Source organism: Sinohyriopsis cumingii, chromosome 3 (genome assembly GCF_028554795.1).
Source record: "Sinohyriopsis cumingii isolate HCF-2022 chromosome 3, ASM2855479v2, whole genome shotgun sequence".
NCBI lineage: Eukaryota > Metazoa > Mollusca > Bivalvia > Unionida > Unionidae > Sinohyriopsis > Sinohyriopsis cumingii.
In genome coordinates this window covers 80,637,190-80,654,877 of record NC_142963.1, presented here as the reverse complement: position 1 = coordinate 80,654,877, position 17,688 = coordinate 80,637,190, and the positions used below count along the sequence as shown (strand labels likewise).

The 17,688-nt window shown below is 39.4% G+C and overlaps 1 protein-coding gene across 2 annotated transcripts in view; it reads left to right on the top strand.

Moving 5' to 3' along the window:
- The first annotated feature begins 204 nt into the window (after positions 1–204).
- The window catches only part of LOC149803183 (synaptotagmin-1-like), a 56,057-nt gene continuing 38,573 nt past the window's right edge, over positions 205–17,688 (top strand). For both annotated transcript variants that reach the window (XM_089952797.1, XM_089952796.1), the window contains exon 1: positions 205–653. In XM_089952797.1, the coding sequence (XP_089808923.1) occupies positions 557–653 (97 nt within the window). In that variant the 5' untranslated portion in view covers positions 205–556. The remainder of the gene's footprint in view (positions 654–17,688) is intronic.

Sequence of the window (17,688 nt, the reverse complement as noted above, 5' to 3'; positions counted from 1 at the left end):
TTCGAACACAACATTTGTTTTGGCGTCCGTATCCAGCTGCCATTATGTCAGGTTATTTTGCTATCACTTAGCGCACTCAACATCTGCCAGCGGTAGTGCCCGCATCGATTTGATACAAGGACGCTTGACTTAAGAAAAAGGTGGCGCTTCAGTCTTTTACTCAAAGTACAGACGAGCATAGTAAAGAGTGTGAGCATTATAAAATCGAAATAAACTAATTAAATTTAAATTTAGTTCGACAAAAGGTAATTCGAATTTGTTTAGATTCTTATGGGAATCAAAACATGGAGTGTACGGGATCAGGACAAATGTTTCACTTCAAGTTTATGGACTTGACATCAAATTGATAATCCGTTCTATCGCGCTCTCTGTGTGATCTACCTACCACAACAGGTAGGATCAGCCAGTCACATACCGCAGCTCGAAAGGTTATCAGTGATGGACATTCAGTCATGGAGACAAGACATAGCTGATGATAGCCCGATGATAGTTTCAACATCTAGAAACTAATATTTATACAATTTGGTACCTCCACGTGGATACATTTGGACTAACCATGTCTGTCTCCGAGTACAATTTCTTAAACTATGACCAAAGCAACAACGGAACGAACGTCACCAAAACTTTGGAAAGTGTAGATACGTGGACCAACAGTGAGTAAAGACTTATGTCTATATAAATATATATATATATATATATATATATATATATATATATATATATATATATATATATATATATATATATATATATATATATATATATATATATATATATATATATATGTACGTGTGTGTGTGTGCGTGTGTGTGTATGGATGTATGTAGGTATGCATGCATGCATGTAGGTAGGTAGGTAGGAAGGTAGTTAGGTAGGCAGGTAGATAGGTATGTATATATGTATGAATGTGTGTGTGTGTGTGTGTGTGTGTGTGTGGATGGATGGATCATGGATTTATGCATGTTGGTATGTATGTTTTTGTTTGTGTATGTATGCATGTATGTATGTATGCATGAATGTGGCTGGATGGATCATGGAACTGTGCATGTATGTATGTATGGATGGATGGATGGATGGATGGATGGTTGTTTTTGTTTGTGCATGTATGTATGTACGTACGTACGTACGTATGTATGTATGTTTTTGTTTTTGTTTATGTATGTATGTATGTATGTATGTATGTATGTTTTTGTTTGTATGGATGGATGGATGGACGGATGGATGGATGGATGGATGGATGTTTTTGTTTGTATATGTATGTATGTATGCATGTATGTATGTATGTATGTATGTTTTTGTTTTGGATGGATGGATGAATGGATGGATGGACGCATGGATGGATGGATGGATGGATGGATGTTTTTGTTTGTGTATGTATGTTTGTATGTATGAGCTTGTGTGTGTGTATGGATATATGATGTGTGTATGTAAGTTGGTAGGTACATAATTATGTTGGCAGAAAAGAAGGTAGATGAGAAATAGTTGATAAGATTCAAGTTGATATACAATTTTAAATTCGTGCATGTAATTCGGTATTCTATCTGTTTTTCACTCACGTGGACGTAAGGGCATGTGGATATATTTTGCGACTGCGTCTACCGTGCGTCTTGCATCTTCCTTCCGTCAATAATGACTATTTTAAACTTTTTTTTAGAAGCACTTGACCTGTTTCAACCAAATTTGACAGAGCATCACGGCATTGGCATTTCGAATTAGTACAAATGAGGTTAATGACAGCCGTGATTAAAAATATTTGTTAATAGTAGCGTTTCAGAAATACCACTTAACACAGTTTGACCGAATATAAACGTGATACATAATAGCATTAAAAGACTTTAATATTTCAATTTTGTTTAGAAACGATGCCAATCTCCACGTCAGATATGGCTACATTTATTAAAAACAGGGCAGTCTTTAAGTAACTCCGTGTCAATATCCTCTCAATATAATCTCAATACAAAATGCCTTATAATGATGGATTCACAGTCTACTATGGCTGCCGTACCTAAAAATAGAAAAACCTTGCCATGGCTTGAAGAGTTCTCAAATTTATGCCAATGGTGCCAATCCAGCGTCAAATATGGTTAACATTACTAAAAGAAAGAAACAATTAAACAACTTTATCTATTAAAAATAACTCTCAACAGAATCTGACCAAGGTTGACAGAAAGCATTTAAACATTAAGGCCTTTAAATGTTGGGCAAATTAATCAGATACGAATGAAGATGCTGAAAACAAAGAAAAATTGAAACAATTGTTTTCTTAACGTATATAATCGACAGCAAGTAAGAAGTTCTGCCGAAACCATCCTTTTGACCAGATTGTTTGATCAAGTACTTTTGCATTTGGCTATTAGGCAGATGGCAGTCAGAATAACGATGTCAGGTCCATCTGGGTCTCTTTTAACTCATTTAGTTACTGCATTACTTACTTGATTACTTACGTACTTATTCGCCTGCTTACTCTCTCACTCACTTTGTTGCCTTCCTTCTCTCTATAATTTAATATTTATCAACACTTTAGACCTTCCTTCATTAACTTTTTACAGTCAGAGCATGTTTCAGTGGGGGCATGTTGTTTTTTTTTTTACTAATATCATTATATGGTCTTTTTCTTTGGTTGTTTTTTTTTTTTTGTTATAGGTGTTGTCTAATGTTGTAAAGAGCTTAGAGCTTCTAACGATTAGGCGCTATACAAATTCCTCATTATTATTATTATTATTATGTCTTACATATTCCTGCCATCCGATAAAAAATATACCTGCAGTGTGTATCTGATATTTGTTTGTTACTAAGCGGGAAAGTATCTCGATTTCAGCGATTGTTCTGATACGTCCATAATTTGTATGGAAAGTATAACGTACACACTAATCCTAGCAATGAACTGATTGAGTTTCCTCTGACTTGGAATTCGCTTCTTATTTTATTACGTTTGTGCAAACCGAGGCAGAATCTGGAACATCTAAATCATGTTCGGAAACCGTTTGCGGTTTGCCACCGTTTTCAATGAAAACGAGACGCTGTGATCTATAAAACACAAACTTAACAAGGCAAACCCTTGACACAAGGGTCGGTACGAAAATAGTTAAAATATTGGGGGGGGGGGGAGTGGTCTAAACCGATCACCGTTACGGATCACTGCCATTTCACCTCTATTTGCGTGGGTTCGAGTCTCAGGTTCGGCTAATATGGGTATGTGAGAAAGCTTGCCAGTAGCTTCTCGTGGGTCGGCGGTTCTTTCCGGGGCTTTCCCGGGTTCTTCTTCCACCATTTATACATGTCCGACATGTATAGCATCTCTTGTGCTGAAAATGCCATTAAACTCTACAAAAACAACAACAACAACAAAATGCTGTGAAGAGAAACCAAAAGTAAGCAAGTTGTGTTTACTATGTCCAACATCTGTTACTAAAACCCAAAAGTTTAATTGACATTACTTCTGCCGACCAAGGGGCAGTGACCGTTAACAGCCATTGCCTGACCGTATTGACGAATGTAAACAAGTGTCATCTTCAACCAAGTCCGATGAATCATCCTGAAAACCTGTACCGATACTGATGGTGGGTGTCAGTACAGTTCTTGAGGCTGATTTATCGGACTATATTCAACTTATTGAAACAACAAATTCTGAACACTGCATTTTGTTGCTGCTGTTGTAGTTGTTGGCTTAACGAACACAGATATAATTTGTATCAATCATCATTATTCATAGGGGCTACAGAGATTAATGAATGCGAGAAAAATGCTGTTGGTGTGTGATCACGTGTTTTGTATCTTAGAAGTCGGGCTTTCGAGCATTAAAAAAGTTGCAGTTTTACCAGTTTGATCACAGGGAAAGCGATAATAGTTGTACTATAATTTTTGTGTACGTTTTTTAAACAGAAGAAGAAATAACACAATCATCTGTCGTGCTTTTTATTTCAACTTTGAGCATCATACATTATGTTTTCATGTTTTCTTTAAGTAGTTCGACTGAGCAGAATGGTATGGTTTACCCCACTCACCCCAGCTTAATACCGTCACGAAACGCCCCTCTAGGGTTTGCTTACCGGCATGATATCATGTGACATAAATCTATCGGAAAAGGACGAACTCCTCCGCCTACAAATTACATTACATATTTTTAATAAATCGGTGTTGTCTTTTTTATATGAATAGTGGTGATAAAACCAATTTTTAAAAAATGTGGTGATTATGTGGGCACGAGATGTTTAATTATACAGATTTTGAATCTGAATGGTTATATACTTGAGGTCTCATAATGCCCATTTCTGAGAGAGCCTACATTAGGCATCTTCGCTACCCAAGGTATCGATATGATAACCCTATCCATACCATGGGTATAGTGCATACATGTCTGTCATTCAAGTCTGTGAATTTCAAGCAAGCCACCGTATCCAATCAAAATGAAGTTGTTCAAAGACGGAGACAAGGGGAGCATACATCTTGAATGGACTGATAAATAAACAATTTTCCACTGCTGGTACGCGTTTGCCGAAATACTTTTCACTCAAATGCACATGTAATGGCTTCCCTCTGGTACATAGTCATACTTTCGACGTTAAACTTACAAAGTATCCTTTTTAGGTCAATTGCTTCCACTATTTTCGGCCGATGTACAATGCACCACTATGGGTTAGTTAGCATTACATACTTGGGAGGTAACTCATGAAATCTAATAGCTGTCGCTAGGACAAGGCACTAGTATATCTGTTCCATCCGCCAAAGTGTAAATAGGGTTATCATATGGGAACCTTGGCTGGCGAAGATGTCAAATAGATGTTTGATTGACTCACAATCAGTTACTCGCGGGTTTGAATGCGACCCAAACCGGCTCGGCTGTGGTGTATTTACCCCCAGTGCATCGACACTTATTTGTCTTCATGTGGTCACGTGTTGTTAAACACACAAACACAAACCAATCAACAATTCCACTGAGCCCCTATCAGACCATTAAGACTAACCTTGCTCTTGGTTTAGTTTTATGGGCTCTGACGCCATTTTTTTGGTCATAATAAGCTATAAATGTCGACCAGAATCTTTTGGAGGCCGGGTTTTTTCCCCAGCAAAATATATTGGCCGCTCCTGCACGTGGAGTCGAGTAATCAGAATGTCTCTGTGTGAGCTGAATATAACAGGAGCCGTTGTAGTTTTTTAATAACGATACGTAAATGAACAGAAGCACAAAAGTGTTCCTCAATATACATTTCGTGGTCAAAAGATAAGAGTTAATGTACAGTATCTTCTGCAGAGGAAAGTGTGTGTGTGTGTGTGTGTGTGTGTGTGTGTGTGATTTGGATTTTTAACGTAGCTTTAACAATTTTTCAGTCATATCGCTACGATGTCTGCAGTGTGGCAGTTTATAATGATGTCTAGCACTGGGGCATCATGCCGCAGACATGTAGCATGATGTCCCACCCAGTCACATTATCCTGACACCAGTCCGACCAGTCCTAACACTAACCTCTTAATGCTGAGTGCTAAGCGAGGCATCTACTAGTACCATTTTTGTAAGTCTTTGGTATGACTCGGCCGGGGATCGAACCTAAAACCTTCCGCATCCGAGGCGGACGCCTTATAAAACTAGGCCACCGGAGCGGTCAGAAGAAAATGTTTGGATACTAAAGCTTTAGAAAAAGTTGTTTTTCTGTTCGAGGGAAGATAGCACTATGTTGTTTTTTGTGTTTCTTTTTGTGTTTTTATTTTGTGTGTGCCAAGTATATTCATTTATCTGTAGTTTTATCCGCACATCTTTAAAACAACCATTTCAAATCACACAAATACCAAGCTTTAAAATCGCCTGGCTGCTAAAGATCGTGTTTGCAAAATTTCCCTACTCTGAAAAAAAACAAATATATATATATATATATATATATATATATATATATATATATATATATATATATATATATATATATATATATATACATATTACGATGATGAATAAGCAAAGTATAGTGAGACATTAGTTTACTAGTCTGGTACCCTGCCTGAACGTCTGTACTTGTAATGGTTCGATGTGTCCTGGAGATGGCTAGGGTACCAGACTTATAGTTTACTCACGCAAAAGCGTAAACAAGCAACAATTTCTGTATTAATGGTGGAGGAAGAACCCGGGAAAACGCCGGGAAGAACCACCGATCCACGAGAAGCTACTGCAAGCTTTCTCACATACCCACATTGGCCGAATCCTAGACTCGAACTAAACAAGCAACAAACAAAAATTAAAGTTTTAAATAGAAAGTCAATGTTCTGAAACATTTATTCAAATTCTTTTAAAAAGGATGCGAAGTTTGTTTCTTTGTGATTGACAATATTTATAAGCACTACTTTAACTATCGTTCAGTTCTTTATTTATAAAGATATTTTTTAGATTTAAAAAATTATTCTATGCATGTTTGTCATTATAAGACTTAAGCTTACGATTTTACAGGATTCTTAATTCCGAGGCATAAGAAATCAATGCTAACGATGTCGCATATATATGTATGTGTACATATATATATATATATATATATATATATATATATATATATATATATATATATATATATATATATATATATATATATATATATATATATATATATATGAAACACATTTAAAATCTAGGCTGATGTTGTATCGGAATTCAGCTTATAAGTGTCGTGAAAGATACCCCGATAATGAAGTAACAATCTATCTTTTGTTATTATCACAAATATATGTTTGAGGTTATATTCAGCAAGGTGGGGGGATTTCGGGGACAATAATAAATATCCAATATACTTGTTATCAGCAGAGGTGCAACAACTTATGAAAGTCACGGTTCTGAATCGATGGGAATTTATTCTCACTTGTCAGGACTTTAAACGACAAATGGGAAAAGAATCCTAACATTGCGTGGTCTAGAATCTAACATACGCGTGACATATTAATCTCATCCACTTGAATGCGAAACTTGGGTCAACCAGTTTACAGCTGAGTGTATTTCAGCAGATGATAATTCCCAGATAGATTAAATATCCATTTAAGACAATTTATAAAGTGTTTCCTTTCCTGTACTGACGTGTAAATTCAATTTCAGTGGTTCACAGCTGTCACAGTGATGCACCGACTTGCTAACTTTTGTTATGTTAATTTATGTGCAAAGACTTGCCAACTTGAGTTATATTAATTTATGTGCAAAGATCTGTTTCAGTACAGTTAAGTTTGAGAATCTGACGAAAGTATTAGCTCAATACTATCGAATTGATTAACATTTGGTAACCTCTTTGTTTACTTTGCTCGCTGTCATGCAGCAGCTGTGAAGATATCATCTAGTTTACTTGTCATTCGTTCTGATTGAAATATTTTCGCTTTCGTAATAAAAGAAGACATCCCGCACACACGAGAGAGAGAGAGAGAGAGAGAGAGAGAAATAAAACCCACCTTCACGTCTTTTTAATATTGGAGCTGTCTATGTTATTGCCACCCCACCCATCCACCCTCCCAATGATTCAAATGCTTGTAATGATTTTCTTAATGGCATGATAGTGGAACTGTTTTGCGAGGGAGGTGGTAGTAAGGCAGATGTATAGAATACGTTTTACACAGTCAGTGCTTTAAGATATTTTAATTACAGCTACATTCTGATCTTAACTGTCGTATTCATATTTGTACTGAGTGATTTAAGATTTGCATATTCACTTAGATATGTAATGGGAAATGTAGGTGCATATATACAGAGACAGACATATACTTAGACAGACACATAGACAGACAGACAGACAGATAAACATACCATCTGATAGATTAAGAAACCGCTATATATACACACATACATACATACATACTGACTGACTGACTGACAGACAGAATGACTGATATACATACATACATACATACATACATACTGACTGACTGACTGACAGACAGAATGACTGATATACATACATACATACATACATACATACATACTGACTGACTGACTGACTGACAGAATGACTGACTGACAGAATGACTGATACACAAATAGATACATTGAGGTCAACTCTGACAAAATTGATCACAATTTTAAAAGAAACGGTTCTGTTAGGGACGTCAATTACTGCATTTATGACTGCTATATATCCTTTAGTTTAAACATTTTATAACAAAAGCAACATCTTGCATGAGTCATTTGCTTTTCAACATACATGTAGAAATCATTGAACTTCCTAAAGATCTCATGTCGATTTACTCAGACGGTCAGAAATTATATTTGCACATATTTATATGCATGCTATATTTTGAACGGAAGTTTAAGGAAAAAACCCACATACTGACATAAAAATAGTTGAATGAATTTTTGTCTTTTGGTTATTGACCAACTGTTTCTAAATGCTAAGGACTTCCCAAAACATCCCGCGATAAAGTTTACTACGATTCCAATCGCACTTTCATTGCCTCAAGAATATCGTACAAGTCATATGATTATATATTTCTGAACGTGGACGACTAATATTCGTCGTCTTTTCTGGGTAAGGTCGATGACTGAACACAATATTTCATTGTCAGATGCTCATTGAAAATGACATGGAGCATCATGAGCTCGCATGATTAGGATAAAGGTTTAAGAGTGAGTTACTTATAGGTTAGAGCTTTTATTATCTCGTATTACTTTTATGCAACAGTAAAAGGTTTAAGACTGAACTGGTTATAGGCTGCACCTTTTGTTGTGACGGCCTACCTTCATGGATGGGTGACTAACTTTGTAACCGGTTACATAAGAGCGATTGCGAGCGAAGTCAAAGGTTCAAAGTAACCGCGACTTGCCAGCAATGTATTAAACACTCACTCCTTGCACTTTCTGATGATTGTGAGCCACCGTGTCAGATTTTCTTCTTAATGTGGTTAGTTGGATTGTAGAATCACAGAACAAATATACATTCCGATTTAATCAAATCCATCTTTATTCAAAACTGTATTTTAGAAGTTGTTCGGCATTCAATACACTTAAAAGGCATAATACGAGGAACAATTGCGTATTCTATAAATTTCATAACAGTAAATCCATTTTGACCTTGGCAAGCTACAAGTTAATCTCTCTTTCGCCTTCTTATCAAGTCTGCTTAATGTTCTCGCTTTATTACACGTAGCTATCAGCAATGTTTTACTTTCACGTATTTTTCATATATTATGATATCTACCTATCTTCCTACTGATATTCCGTTTTGATGTATTTTCATTCTCTGCATATATTTGTTTCTTTATCTTTCTATCTATCGTTCTGACCGTCCGCTTTGCCTGTCGCATTTTGTTCATATTAATATATTCGGAATCTAATAAAGCCATTGTTTTAAAAAACTGAAATACATTTTAAAACCACGAAGCATTACGCCAGTATCCCATGTACCACGTTTAATATTTACGACATGCAAACTGTGTGCACCAACTTTGTGCCATGAGCACACGAATCATGCATTGTATTTAAAATATAGATTATGATGCTTATATGCTAATCTCAAAATTGTAGTATATGTTTATTTTTTAAAAAAACGCAGAAACATCTCGAAATATAGTTTTTCGAAACATCGTCTCATTCCCTTTACTTAACATCAATTATATTAGTGGCTGTGTTTGCCAATGTATAGAAAATGTTATTTTTTTCGCCACATTACCAATACCTTGTCCACATATAGACGGGTTTTTATGTTGGCAACATATGCTTCAATGATTGGTACGTTCTAGCTGCGAGGTAAGCCTCCAGTCGCTGCATTAATATGATAATGCTGCAGAGCACGTCGAGTTCCCTGATCTTACGATAAAATGAGAATATCGAGACTGTATGTTTTCTTTCCTTGATTCATCGGTATGTTGGAGAATAATTGCAGATTTTACAGCATACTGCGGAATTCTCGTCGTTCCTAAAGATCTGCTCAAAAATAGAATGTCTCCGATTTTTTCACGAAAAGTGACCAAATGAATATTCATTTGTTCTTTGAAGTACACTATTCTGTAACCCAAAACACGTTTGAATTTTGCCTTCTTTGCAAAAGAAGCAATACTGCTTATGAGAACTCGTAGAGCGGAACGGAACATGTTTTAAAAACAATACAAAACCCGGAGTAGGGTCATGTGAACACGTATAGCTGAAATACACTTTTTATTTACTCTCTTCGTTAGACACATCAAAGATGCTCAGCTTCGGGGATAAGGGTGTGAATGAGGAAAAAGAAGACCGGTCTTAACTTAAAAAGTATGTTAAGGAGCATTCAATATTTACGGCGTCGCACATTATCTTTATGTGTTATCAACAAGCCAGCAGGACATTGGTCTACAACGGGAACGTATAAATTGTTTTATCTTTATTCCAAATTTCGCCATTTCTGTGGTTGATTCAAATATATCAACTTCATATGCTGCATCAGATAAGTCAATAGCAGTTCATATTTATTTATACTTGCATTTTTCATATCCGAATGTCATTTTTGACACCATGAGTAGTTAAGTGGGATACATTAGCGTCAATGGGAATTAGCATTACAGAGACCCCTGGGACAGATTAGCGTCAAGGGAAATTTAACATGGAGAAAAATCGTGGGTCAGATTAGCGTCAAGGGAAATTAACATGGAGAAAAATCGTGGGACGGTTTAGCGTCAAAGGAATTTAAACAGGGTGGGACTTTATAGCGTCAAGGGAAATTGAACATGGGATTTTTTTTTTTTAAATTTTTTTTTTTAAAAAAAGGGGTAGGCAATGGAAAGGCTATCTCTTTTCGAGAAATATGGCTGGCCCTGAAAAGGGCCTTTGGGTTTATGTTAATGTATTCATTAACATAAAGGGCACCGCATTGGTCTTCTTCTTGTCCTTAGACTACGTCTCACTGTTGGTCCGTAAATCAGCACTCTTTTCAGGCATCCTTGTCTTTCTACGTAGATCCTACGTATCCACAGACTGGTGTTTGTCCTGTGGACAACGGTCCACTTGGATCGGACATACATGGGTATGTCCGTCCGGAACATCATGGAAGACACAAGCGTAGAAGATTGCACATCGGTCCACATCTTGAAGCGACGAGAACAAGTGAATCAATGCACTGAACTGCGCTTATTTATAGGTAGAGGCAGGATTGAAACGGATTGAGTTCATTCACCAATCCAAACACGCGTTACAAAATTCAGTCAGCCCGCATCCAATCCGAAGAGAGTAGTCTGTGACGTCAGTTGGTCTATATAGATTCGCTAGCGCTTGTGTGCAGTCAATCTATGCGACAGTGATTCAACATGACGGAAACTCAGAAAACGATCCATTGGGGTGCACCAGCAGGGGAGACTGCCCAAGGGAACCCGGACTTACTTTCAGAAAAGGTACATTGGGATTTTGTGGATTTTCTTACCTCGCAAGAATTTGTTCCGGAACCTTCGTTACCTTCTTCATTACCGCAAGTGGAGAATTTTAGACAGAGACAGAAAGAAGAATTGGAGAAATTTATGCAACGACAAAAGGAAGCGGAACAAGCTTTTCTCCTACAGCAACAGCAACAGCAACAAGAAGAGGTAAGAAAAAAACAACAGCAACAACAGCAAGAAGAAGTATCAGCAAAGAAACAAGAGGGTGAAAATCAAACGGCTACGGTACTGTTGGACATTTTAGCGGAGTTAAGAAGTCTGAAACAAATGTATCAAACTTCTTTATCACGACCGAAGAGAATACGACCTTCCCGAGCTAAACACGCCAACCCTGTGACTAAGCCTGTCGTACCACCCTTAGTGATTTCAACCCAATCATCAGAAGTAGGCCTTGGCCGTGGCAAAGGCTTAAGGCAGTTAAAGTTGATTGGTTAAACTCACCCCTACACCAAAATAAAAAGGCCCTTTTCAGGGCCACCCACATTTCTCGAAAAGAAATACAATTTCAATTTGCCAATAACTCAAAAATAAACCCCACCCATTTTACCCTTATAGTACGTGTCTGTGTATGAGTGCTTGAGTTTAGCTTCTTATTTTAAAATCAAAACTCAAAGACACTTACCTTATATCATTCATGTATTCTTTTATCCATTTTTTACAATCCAATTCACAATTCACCACAGAACACTTTAATTAAAAGTTCATTGACTTCTTCTTTCTCCTTGTTTAGTCTCTCTGTTTTTTGAATTTCTTCACCGTTTTTTCCTCATTTTCTTCCCATCTTCTTTTCTTCTCCTGTTTCTTTGCCTCTTTTAAATGGAATTGTCTTCTTTCTTCCTCTTCTTCCTCTGAAGAATCCCTCTCTTCTTCCGAAGAATCCCTCTCTTCTTCTGAAGAATCCTTCTTTTCTTCTGACTCCTCTTGTTTCTTTTTTGGGTAATCTGGAGACCAATGTCCTTTTTCTTTACAATAATAACAGGTATCTTGACTTTTGTCTTTTTTAGCCCCTGTTTTTTTTCTTTTTTGACGGTCTGGACACTCTGAAGACCAATGCCCTTTCTTCTGACAGATATAACAAGTATCTTGACTTTTATCTCGAAAGGAAGGAGAGTAGTCCGTAGGCTGGTCTGAAGAGAATTTTCTAATGACCCCTCGCAAAGCTCTGACGAAACGTTCCATCTGGGTAGTCTCTTCCATCGTTGTGCTCGGCTTGAGAGTGAAATGAATAGTGAAAGGACAAGACACACACCCTTTTTATATACGCTGGTTTGCCAAGACTATAAATTAGTCTATGGTGTTTAAACTTGAGTCATTTGACATTTTGCACTCAAGATGAAACGATCCCATTCATTCGAGAAGAAAGAAGAAGAAGAAGAAAGTAAGAGGCAGAAACGTGATCTATCGCCTCGTACCAGGGCTGAAATCTTGGCACAAATTCATGCCAGTGATTTTGAAGAGGACATGAGTGAACCAGAATTTGAAACCTCTAAACCAAGTTCACCACCCTTAGTCAACCCTGAAAAATACTATTCCATTCGAGAGACGGAAAAGCGCTCCTCTAGAAAATTTAGAACCACGGCTTACACCTACACGGTGAAGTTTAAAGATTTCAAGGCCGACGTACCCTTGGAGAAAGCAGAAGGGTTTATCACTGAGATGTGGGATTCTTTGCTCACCGCACTCAAGCGACAATGTCAACCCAAAGAAGACGATCGCTTGACACTATCCATAGATCACGACGGTTTGAAATCCCCTGTTTGGATCGAGTTTAGCAGACCTGCAGAACTGACCCCTTCCAAAATCATGGACAAGATTCAACACGTACAACAATCTAATGACCAGTTTGACATCACCGATGGTAAAGCCACACTGAAAATGGCCCATTTCTCTCTTCCTCAAGGGACAGGACGCAAAAAGATGTTATTGGTGGACGACCTTCGCAACACCAAAAAGAGTCTCGTCCGAATGAACAACCCTCAAGACCAAATGTGTTTAGCCCGTGCCATCGTGGTGGGACGAACCTATGCCAACAAGAACGACACGGTAGAATGGAAAAGAACCTGGAAAACTATTCAACAATCCGACCGAGCCAAACAACGAAATGAAGCAGAACTCCTGTTGCAACAAGCCGGACTGTCCAAAGACACACCCTGTGGCATTCCTGAGATGCAAAAATTGCAAGATGCCCTAGCTCCACGCTACACCTTGAAAGTGCACCCTCAAGAAATGCGTGGAACTCTGTTGTTTCGAGGCCAAGATTTTAAGGACGGAAAATACATTCATGTCTATCATCACGATGATCATTTCGATACCATTACCAGTATCACTGGATTCCTTGGATACGGTTATTATTGTGAGAAATGTGACTATGGTTATAACAATCGAGAGCAACACAAGCATTGTGGAATGAAATGCCCAGGATGTTTGGTCTCTCCACCCTGTCTGAGCGAAGAACCAGTGCCTTGTTCGACTTGTTTGCGCACGTTTGTCAGTCCTACCTGTTACCAACAACATTTGAAAACACAAGGTTCACAGAAGAAATGTGCTTGTCAACTCCTGAGATTGTGCCCTACGTGTGGACAAGGCATACTTACCAACAATGCCAAGGCACACGTATGTGGAGGAAAGAAAAAATGTCACATTTGTCACCACATCGTGGACTTGGAACACGAATGTTACGTGCAAAAATACCAACCCCCACCAGAGAAAGAGGACGGTCACAAGAAGAAAGGCAATTTCATCTTTTTCGATTTCGAATGCATGCAAGAGACTGGCATTCACATCCCTAATTTCTGCGTGGCTCATCGAGCGTGCGAGAAGTGCATTCAAGAACCTATCTTCAGTCATTGCCCTCACTGCAGCAAGATTCCCGGAGGACGTGAAAAAATCTTTCGGGGACCAAACACGTTAGCCGATTTTGCCCAATGGGTCTTAGACCCCATCGACAAGACGTGGAACCAAGAGGACATCGAACGTTACGGAGATTGTCATCGTCATGCCACGGTGATGGCTCACAATTTCTCCGGATACGATGGACAGTTTCTTCTCAGATACTATACGGAACAAGGCACCGAACGTCCTAAACTGATTTTGAATGGAGCCAAAATCATTTTCATGCAAGTGGGACAAGTACAGTTTAAAGATTCGATGAGCTATTTGGCCATGCCTTTGAGCCGAATGCCTAAAACGTTTGGAATGACAGAAATGGCTAAAGGGTACTTTCCACACTTTTTCAATACGGAAGCCAATCAACACGCCGTTCTACCCCATTTGCCTGAGGCTCACTATTACGACCCCGACAACATGCGTACCGAACAACGAGAAGCTTTCTACGCTTGGTACCAGGCTCACGCCTCTGACCCTTTCGACTTTCAGGAAGAAATGTTAAAGTATTGTCGTTCCGACGTGGACATTTTACGACGTTGCTGTGGAAAATTTCGAGAACTGTTCATGGAACACGGAGGGGTCGATCCTTTGAAAGAAGCTTGCACCATTGCCAAAGCGTGTTCCTTAGTGTACCGCCAAGGATTCATGCCTGAAAACACCGTGGCTGTCATCAGTCCTCAAACAACCCACTATATCAAACGTCAATACTCGGTCAAAGCCCTACGTTGGTTACATTACTTGTGCGACAAGGAAGACAAGTGGATTCAGCATGCCCGCAACGGAGGAGGCGAAAAGACCATCGGAACGTATTCGGTCGATGGCTGGGACTTAGAAAACCCCAAGATCGTGTACGAGTTTAACGGTTGCTTATTTCACGGATGTCCCGTCTGTTACCCTGACCGTGACACTAAAAATCAGTTTTTACAACGGACCATGGAAGACCTGTACCAGGACACTTGTCAGCGACGCCTAAAGTTAGAACAGCAAGGATACCAAGTGGTGGAAATGTGGGAACACGAGTACGATCACCGTATGAAAACCGATCCCGAGTTTAAACGCCTCGTGGAAAGTTACCAGTTCATGGACCCGCTGAACCCGAGGGATAGTTTGTACGGAGGAAGGACCAATGCCACCTGTTTGCTGTACCAAGCCGACGAAGAGAAAGGAGAAGAAATCAAATACTTGGACGTGTGTTCGTTGTATCCCTACGTGTGCAAATATTGTCGCTTTCCTGTAGGGTACCCGCAATTGCTGACGGAACACATCGACCTGAAAAACATTCGACAATACGAAGGCTTGATCAAGTGCAAAGTTTTGCCTCCCACGAACCTATACCATCCCGTCTTACCTCACCATTGTCAAGGCAAACTGATGTTTCCCTTGTGCCGTACTTGTGCCGAAACGTGCAACCAGGACCAACCTTGCCATCACAGCCAGGAAGAACGTGCCTTGACGGGAACCTGGGTCAGCGTGGAATTGTTCAAAGCTCTGGACATGGGATACCAACTGTTAGAAGTGTACGAAATTTGCCACTTTCCCAAGACACAACAGTACCACAAGGGTGACCCTACTCAGAAAGGCATTTTCGCCGACTACGTGGATGCCTTTTTGAAACTGAAACAAGAAGCCAGCGGCTATCCTTCCTGGTGTCACACTCACGAAGACCAAATACAATTCAAAGAGAAATACTACGAACAAGAAGGCATCTCTTTAGACCACATCGAAAAAAACGAAGGCAGGCGATCGTTTGCCAAAGTGATGTTAAATTGCTTGTGGGGTAAAATGGCACAACGACCGTGTTTACCCAAGACGGAATATTTGACAGAACCTTCCCGCTACTTCCAGATGATTCACGACAAAACCAAATACATGAAACACGTGGACGTCGTTCCAGAGGATTTGATCTTGGTCAATTACGAAGAAGATCTGGACTTTGTACAAGACGACCCTTTTGGAAATGTCATCATTGCGGCTTACGTGACAGCTCATGCTCGCTTAAAATTGTACGAAGCTTTAGAACTGTTAGAAGAACGCGTCCTGTACTTTGACACGGACAGTTGCATTTACATCCATCACCCGATTCAACAGCACCCTGACATCGAAGGAGACCGTTTAGGAGCCTGGACAGACAAGCATCCCGACGACAAGATTCTAAGTTTCGTCAGTGGTGGTCCCAAAAATTACGGCTACGAATACCGGGACAAACAAGGAGAAGTGCACACGACGTGCAAAGTGAAAGGACTGACTCTGAATCATCGTACCAGTCGAGTGGTCAACTTTGGGGTATTGAAAGAAGCCTTGCAATCGGGAGAGGATGGAAACTTTAAAGTGACCACTTATCAACCGAACAAGATTGTACGTTTACCCACTCACCACATCGTCAGTCGGCCCCTGGAAAAAATCTATCAAATCGTGTACCAGAAGCGAGTGAGACTTCCCAATCACTTTACGTTGCCGTACGGTCACATCGATATTGGTCAGCATATAAAAAGGGACAACGTCCAAGACCAATAGTTCATTGTTCATTGAAGTAACTTACCATGTCGTTGACGAAGAAGAAACCAGATTGGTTAGGAGTCAAATGTTGGACATCACCGAGACCAGGGTTTTGAGGCTTGGACACAAGAGGTGGCCCAGTATCCACGAGAGTTATTCAAGGAAAAAAGTTACTTTTCAACCTGTGTTAGTGACGGTGCCAGAAGAACCCGTCACCCAGGACAGGACTGTCGTGGACAGGCCTGAAAGACCCTTTCGGGAGGACACTTGTGTGACCTTACCCCTACTATAGAACTGGTTAGAACTTTACCCAAAACATGTGGTTGTTGTACAGACACTTGTTTTTTATTCCACGTTCATGTGCCTTTTATTCTTGTACTTAAGCCTTTGGCTTTTATGTATTTTTGTCTTTCGTATTCATGTTTGAAAAAAATATTCAATAAACGTGTTCTGAAAAAGTATATAAACTCTTGTCTTGTTTGTTTTTTCGTGTCACAAGTGACATTCCTCACACCATGGCTACCTCTACTGTCTCTGCTCCCTCTTCCTCTACTGTCAAAGTCATCGACGAACACTTAGATCGTGCCAGTTGGGAGGCTTTGTATCTTCGCCATCCCTTTAACATGCTCATTGCTGGACCTAGCGGTTCTGGCAAAACCGAATTCGTCAAACGTTTGATCGAACATAAACATCATTTGATCGATCGGCCCCCTCAACGGATCGTGTGGTGTTACAAAGAGTGGCAATCGGCGTACAGCCTCTTGCGAGAAAGTCAAGGCGATTCCATCGTGTTTGTGGAAGGCATTCCTAAAGAAGACGACGGCATCGTCTCTGACTCCCGTCAAACCCATTTGGTCATTTTCGACGACATGTTAGGAGAAGACGAAGAAGAAATTAAACTGTGGTTCACGCGCAAAGGGCATCACCGTAATGCCAGTGTCGTTTACATCACCC